A 7,500-nucleotide genomic window follows, 5' to 3' on the forward strand; every position below is an offset into this window, starting at 1 on the left:
GATATGATATTTTTAATTTCGAAGATCAGCGAGACATGAATTTTAAAGATAGTAAAAGTGGGGGGAAAAAGAGCATTTCTCAGTTAGTTTATTTGGTTAAAGGAGTTTATGATTTTGATTAGTACCCAATTCTGCATAGACATCTTTGGCTATTATAGTAGAGAGACAGAGTAGAAACAGCACTGTGCTAATTCTATGGAAATGTTGGTATTCACCTTATTTTTAACCACTAATGTTGCATTAATCATAAGAGAAATTATCATTAATGTTTTTTTTAATGTTTCTTTGAGATATAACTATCATCATTATGATTTTCCTACAGTATTATTTGAAAAATCATGAAATAAAATCGATATTATCATTACAAATATAATATTAAATGGTATATTGATAACTGACATATCTCCAAAATTTTATATGAGAGATTAATATAATAACATTTATAAGCAATTCCTTCAGAGATTGATTGGTATGACTAAACATTTATCAACAGTTTTCTTTTGATATTAATTTAGATGATTATTACAATATGTTGAGTGAAACCTTATTAATTGCTACATTATTAACAAAATTGGTCTTCAACTAGAATTTCGGAATATATGAAGCGTTCCTCGCATTGAATAAACAACTTTATATGACATTAATAAAATACGTTTTGAAAAAACTCAACACAGCTAACACCATTATAAAGTATTCTTCGAGAAACTAAATATATGGTAACTACATTATATTATTTTGAGATGACAAAATGATTATCACATCCCCTTTAGAAACGGGCTCTTGTCTACACTTCGGAAGACATCGAAGATGCAAAGATGAGGGTACGAGCGATGATTGGTAACTTCACTTGTGTCCTGAGTCGTTTGGGAGTGGTAAGTGAAGACTGATGAAATGATTGTAATAGTATAGATGGAATGCTAGTCACCAGAGAGATGAAATTCTTGAAATAGGTGAGACAAAGTGCTAGTGATAGGAGAGACATAGGTGAGACAAAGTGCTAGAGATAGGAGAGACATAGGTGATGGTCGTTGGAGAGACAGTGATGGTAATAGGAGAGATAACTTGCTAGTAATAAGAGAGACAATGTGATGGTAATAGGAAAGACAAACAGATAGTAAAAGGAGAGACAAAGTGATGGTGATGGAAGAGACTAAGTGCTAGTAATAAGAGACGAAGTGCTGGTAATAAGAGAGACAAAATATTAGTAATGGAAGAGATAAACTGCTGGTGATAGGCGAGACATTATGATGGTAATAGGAGAAACTAAGTAATAGCAAAATGATAGACAAAGTGCTAGTAATAAGAGAGACAATGTCCTGGTAATAGTAGAGACAAAGTAATAGTACTAGGAGAGGCAATGTCGTGGTAATAAGAGAGACAAAGTAAAAGTAATAGGAGAGACAAAGTGCTAGTATTAGGAGAGACTAAATGCTAGTGATAGGAGAGGCAAAATTCTAGCAATAGAATAGGCATAATGCTAGTAATTCGAGAGGCAAAAAAGCTGCAAAAATTGCTACTAATAGGAAAGAGAAAATACTACAGTAGTATTAGGAGAGACGGAATGCTAGTATTAGACGAGAGGAAATGCTACTAATAAGTGAGACAAAATGCAAGTAATAGGCAAGACAAAGTGATGGTAATAGAGACAATGTGCTAGTAATAGGAGACAAAAATTGCTAATGAAAAGGAAAGACCAAATTCTACTAATAGGTGAGATAAAGTGCTAGTAGTAGGAGAGATGAAATGCTAGTAATAGGAAAGGCAAAAGTCTTGTATTAGGAGAGGGAAAATGCTAGTGATTAGAGAAGCAAAATGCTAGTAATAGGAAAGGCAAAATACTAGTATTAGGTGAGGCGAAATGTTAGTAATCGGAGAGACGAAATGCTTACAATAGGTAGGACAAAGTAATAGTAATAGAAGAGACAAACTGTTAATAATAGGAAAGATAAATTTCTAGTAATATGTGACACAAAATGCTATTATTTCGTGAAACGAAATGCTATTAATGGGAGAAGAAAAGGGCTATTAAAAAGTCATTGTTTTTAGCAAATTCTAATTGTTGCTAGCTTACTTTTTTGTGGGTGTATCGAAGACAGGAATTATATCTAGTTCTTTTTTAAGATCCTACCCTTTAACGACTTACTGTTCAAGATATTTTCTCTGCTATAACATCATTAGCTAACTAATAGACTACATAATCGACCAACTTATATTCACTAATGAAATAATCTGAGTTACATTTGCTTTTGTATAAACAAAAGGTATATAAATGTACCAAGTTAGTTCGCTTCTTTTTCAGACTTAATTACTACTATTCTATTATCAACAGGTCAATGAGAACTTAGATATTAACTACGACGGACTTTCCCACAACCTGGTCAACCTGCCTGTACCTGCAGGCCTGAAGGCTGACCTAGTGAACTCCATAAACTTCTGCAAGGACTTGGTGGTGAGTTGTAGTAATCATAACTAGTAACTATTTCTATACATATGTAGCAGGGCTGTCCAACGTTATGACAATGTGTCAGATAAATGGATATTGTGTCTAAGTTCATAAAGTGAAATCGGTAAACAATTTTGAAATTAGTGATATTACTTACTAAAGTTGATGTCATTTAACGCGATCCGTAAAAACAATAATCAATCGCAGACCAATAACGTAGATTATCTTCATCCTATTTACATAGCTGTTGATGATATAATTTTGAGAAGTCTGATGTATTTTGCTATGGGTCACGTTCTCAAATGTATGTAGGAAAATAGAGAAATTTAGATACAAGATTCTTGGGGTAGATGTCAATTTGTTAAAGATATAAATTATTTGAACGATATCATCCATTTAAATCAACTTATTTGCAGATATATATTTTACTAATCTTCCTTAAGTGATAATTCAACCAATGAAAACCTCGCCCCCCTCTTTTAAATCAATTCTGTTTCAATCAGTCCTCGAGCCAACTTTTTCCAAAATGTTATAAAAGTGATATTCAAACAATGGCATCGTTAAACCATATTTTTCATTATCAATAATTCTTACAACCAATTACTATCAACCCCGATTAGTATCAACTTTCAAGCAATATCTTGTTCCCCCTTGGACCTGATTATTTTTCATACATATAAAATACTTGAACGTTACTTATAAAAAATTATTGAACGTGACACATGGCAGATTGTTAATTCTAGCTCATAATAAATAGTTATCTCTGACTAATGACAAATGAATAAACCTGACCCATGGAAAATTATTAAACCTTACTTATGACCAATTTTTTATTTGGACTCAAGACAGATTTGTTTTTTACTAACACATGACATAATGTTATCTCTGATTCATGACCAATCAGTAACTTTGATTCATGTTGTTACACATGATAAGTCTATCTCAAAACCTTTTCAAATGATTAGTGATTATTGACGATTTTTTATCGTTGAACCATGAAAAATACTCAAATCAGACTCACAACATATTGATATCTTCGATAAATGATTAATTCTGGCTTATGATAAATTATCATCTTTGACTTATGATGATTTATTATCTCTGACTCCATGATATATGATTAACCCTTACTTATGGTAAATGATCATTTCTGACTCATAGTATGTTATTAGCTTTGACATATGATGAATTGTTATCTCCGACTCATGATAAATGATTAACTCTGAATAGTGATAAATTAGTTTCAATAACTCATGGTAAATTACCTCTGACTTATGATAAATTATTAACTTTGACGTATGATAAATCATCATCTTTGATTCATGATACATTATTAACTCTGATTTATGAGAAATTATTATCTCTGACTCATGATAAATGCTTAACTCTGAATAATGATAAATCAGTTTCACTGACTCATGGTAGATAATTAACTTGACTCATGATAAATTATTAACTTTGACTCATGATAAGTTATCATCTTTGTCTCATGGTAAATAACTAACTATGGCTTATGAGAATTGATGAAATCACATAGTTAATTACAGAATGTGAACAGATTATTATTATTATTATTATTATTATTATTATTATTATTATTATTATTATTATTATTATTATTATTATTATTATTATTATTATTATTAGCTAAGCTACAACCCTAGTTGGAAAGGCAGGATGCCATAAGCCCAACGGCTCCAACGGGGAAAAATATCCCTGTGAGGAGAGGAATTAAGGAAAAGAATAAACTGCAAGTGAAGTACTGAACAAATGAAATAAAATATTTTAGGAGCAGTAACAACATCAAAATAAATCTTTCCTATATATAAACTATTAAACTAAACTAAATTAACTTCCTCCAAACAGACCTGCCTTCCAATAGAAAAACTCCGAACGCCTGTTCCTCCTCAGCTCGAGCGACTGATCTCCTTCGTCAGGTGCGAGAAGGACGCCAGATTCACGGCTTGTCTCAAGAACGACCTGAGGAAGAACCTCAATCAGTTCGGCCTGAACCTCCTGCCTAGGTTCGCAGGTGGCACCGAGGATACAGAAACCCTTTTGAACCTTATTGTGAAGGCGGAGTCTGCTTTCGAAATGGAACTTATATGAAGAATTTGTCTCAATGTTTGCAACCATTTTTCTGCTGTTTTTTTCTCCTTTCGTATTATTTTTCATAGTGTTTATATTCTCTCTCAAATAAATTTCAGTTAATAGTAACTGTTTTCATATGTCTAAAATGATATTTTTACCTCTCATGAAGAAGTCTAAATTTTGTCAATTTCCTTCTCTCTTATCTTTGAGGGAATCAAAGATAATTGTTTTTCATCCTTTCTTTCCTATGAAACCTTTCCCTTATATAAAGAATTTGTATAATCTTGGTATTTTTTTCTTTATCATCTTTTGTGGTGATTCTTTATCACATAACTTGAAATTTTACAGAGTTTATCGAATAATTTGATATGAATTAAAACATTTCCTATTCCTACTCTTCGATTAGATTATGATAAAGATATCTTGCTCCTAAGATTAGGGTATCAAATATCCCTTTACCTCTCCCACCAGGTTTGTTAATTTTGTTTAATTTTTTCATAAGGCATGAAATTTAACCCTGTCCTGAACTCTCCCTGGTAATATAATTTAAAACAAGAAAAAGGAACACAGAATATCTTGCTAGAGTTAAGGAGGATATTTGGTAATAGAAACAATAGTAGAAAAATTGTTTTATTAGGAAGAGCTAATTACTTTTTCAGTTACAGTCTGAAAGTTTTTAACAAAATATTTTTTTTTTTGTATTTTAGCTATATTTAAAATGCTTTCAATAATGACTTTGTACGTTACAGTCTAAAAGTCTTTAAGGAAAAGCTCTTTTTCCAGTTATAGTATAAACACTTTCAATAAAATGTATCTATCAGTAACATTATGAAGTCTTTAATATAAGGTCACTGGGGATTCAAAGTCTTTCAATAAAATTTAAACCTTTGTCAGTTAACATCTAAAAGTTTTAATAAAAGGTTTTGGTTTCAGCTAGTCAAAAGCCTCTCACAAATAGTTTTTGTATCATTTACAGTCTTTATCAAAAGAATCTCGTTTTAGTTATTGTGACTTAAAAGATGGTAGGGGAGTTTATTTATGCTGTTAACTGGATTACTGCCGAGAAAAGTGGTATCTATTTATCTATAGAGACAATCTAAGGTTATCAATTAAACGGGTATTTCATAGGAACAGATTGCTCATCTGTGGATTTTTTGTTCAGTTTTCTTCAAAATGAGTCAGACATCATTTGGATTAACGGTTCTTTAAATATTCATTATCATATTTTGTTACAGTGCTGGATCATGCCATTTTAGGATTATAAGAATAGTACAATGTGGGATATACCTGATTTTTAAAAATTCAATTTATAAAAAGATGTCAACTAAGAAAAAATATAGACAAGAAATATATAGAAATCAGTTACTACTAATCCTCCCAATAGATTGGAATAAGTAAGATTGGATTAGATTAGATTCATGAGTATAGGGCCTATATACCTGGCATTGAGTCCAGGAAGACCATTAAGGCTGAAATACAGTCTGAGATTAAATATGTAATTACAAATTGAAAAAGGGTGGGTAGTAGGATGGAAGAGAGAAGACAAGACCATGGTTTAAGTAGAAAGTTGAAAATTAGTTGTAGCTAGGGGCAAAAGGAAGGCTGCAAAGAGCCAGAGCCTTATGAAATGCCTAAAATGCTCTGTGTGGGGGTGCACTGTTAGCACTACATCTCTACAGAATTGAGTTATTATGGTTGAAAAATTTAGCTTATATTGGCGGTAGTAGGATCTTCTGCAAATAATTCTTCGTAAAGTATTCTGTTCGACCTTGTTGGCTGCATCCTCCAGAATTCACGTCTCTGAAACCATGTGAATATATCAGTTTAGAATAATGACATTATTCATTTTAATTCATGTTTCAAGTGTAAGATAAATGATAAAATCATATCATAATTATTTCGGCAAAGTAGGAACTCTCACTGTCTAACGCACACTTTACGTGGGGTGAATACACGAAGAAGTCACGTGAGTGGAAAGGTTTTTCTGAGTTATTTATGGTTGCCTCACTGGTTCAAATTCCTTTTTATAATAATCATACCAAATGAAATTTTATAAGTATTTACTCGCTTTGTGGCAGTTCATTTGACCAGAGTATGCCTTAATCACAATTGGCCAAGCTTACTAACCATTGGTCAGCCTCTTTCAACACTGATCAGCCTCTCTCCTCACTGGTTAGCCTCTCTCCTCACTGGCTAGCCTTTCTCACCACTGCTAGCCTCTCACCAATGGTCATCCTCTGTCCGCCTCTCTCACCAGTGGCCAGCCTCTCTCACCACTGGCCTGCCTCTCTCACTACTGGCCAGCCTCTCACCACTGGCCAGCCCCTCACCACTGGAAAGCCTCTGCCAGCCTCTCTCTCTATCAGCCAGCCTTTCTCACCGAAGCCCATCCTTTCTCACTTATGGCCAGTTTCTTTCATCTAAGGACAGCTTTTCACACTACTAGCCAGCCTTTATCACCACTGGCCAGCCTCTATCACCTATGACCAGCCTTTCTCGCCATTAGTCAGCCTCTTTCAAAACTTGCTAGCCTAACTAACTATTGGCCACTAAACAGATCTGCATTATAAAGATTCCTTAACTCCGAGCTTTGGAACAGTATGTACATCTCTCAAACATCCCTGGAGCTAGTAATTATGCTACTAATAATAACGATATGGACAATGATAATACGCATAACGCATGCAGCTATCAAAATACAAGGTAAGTAAGTACCTTTGCTCTCTTATCGTTTCTCATTGAAGGCGCTGGTCCTATTCCAAGGTAATGGTAAGAATCCTTTGCAACCGGAAGCCACTTGAAGCCGAGCGATAGGTCAGGAGTTGGATTTCTGTGGTGTTATAAAAGGATCTAAATAATACCTAAATAAGGATGCTAGTATGTTTACAGCTAATACAGCACTGATTTGGGATAATGCAGATAAACTACCAAAAATAATGAAAGACTTTGAAACTGTTTGTAATATG

At 33.3% G+C, this 7,500-nt stretch overlaps 2 protein-coding genes across 2 annotated transcripts in view; one reads left to right on the forward strand and one right to left on the reverse strand.

Moving 5' to 3' along the window:
* The window catches only part of LOC137616139 (uncharacterized), a 7,827-nt gene extending 3,247 nt beyond the window's left edge, over positions 1-4,580 (forward strand). Inside the window, exons 4-6 of the mRNA XM_068345812.1 lie at positions 771-872; positions 2,330-2,449; positions 4,310-4,580. Coding sequence (XP_068201913.1) covers positions 771-872; positions 2,330-2,449; positions 4,310-4,552 — 465 coding nt within the window. The 3' untranslated portion in view covers positions 4,553-4,580. The remainder of the gene's footprint in view (positions 1-770; positions 873-2,329; positions 2,450-4,309) is intronic.
* A 697-nt stretch (positions 4,581-5,277) lies between these two features.
* Positions 5,278-7,500, reverse strand: part of LOC137616553 (venom carboxylesterase-6-like) — a 28,060-nt gene continuing 25,837 nt past the window's right edge. The window contains exons 12-13 of the mRNA XM_068346408.1: positions 7,250-7,364; positions 5,278-6,334 (exon numbers count right to left, since the gene is read on the reverse strand). Of these exons, the coding sequence (XP_068202509.1) occupies positions 6,239-6,334; positions 7,250-7,364 (211 nt within the window). The 3' untranslated portion in view covers positions 5,278-6,238. The remainder of the gene's footprint in view (positions 6,335-7,249; positions 7,365-7,500) is intronic.

The sequence above is a fragment of the Palaemon carinicauda genome, chromosome 22 (assembly GCF_036898095.1).
Source record: "Palaemon carinicauda isolate YSFRI2023 chromosome 22, ASM3689809v2, whole genome shotgun sequence".
Lineage (NCBI taxonomy): Eukaryota > Metazoa > Arthropoda > Malacostraca > Decapoda > Palaemonidae > Palaemon > Palaemon carinicauda.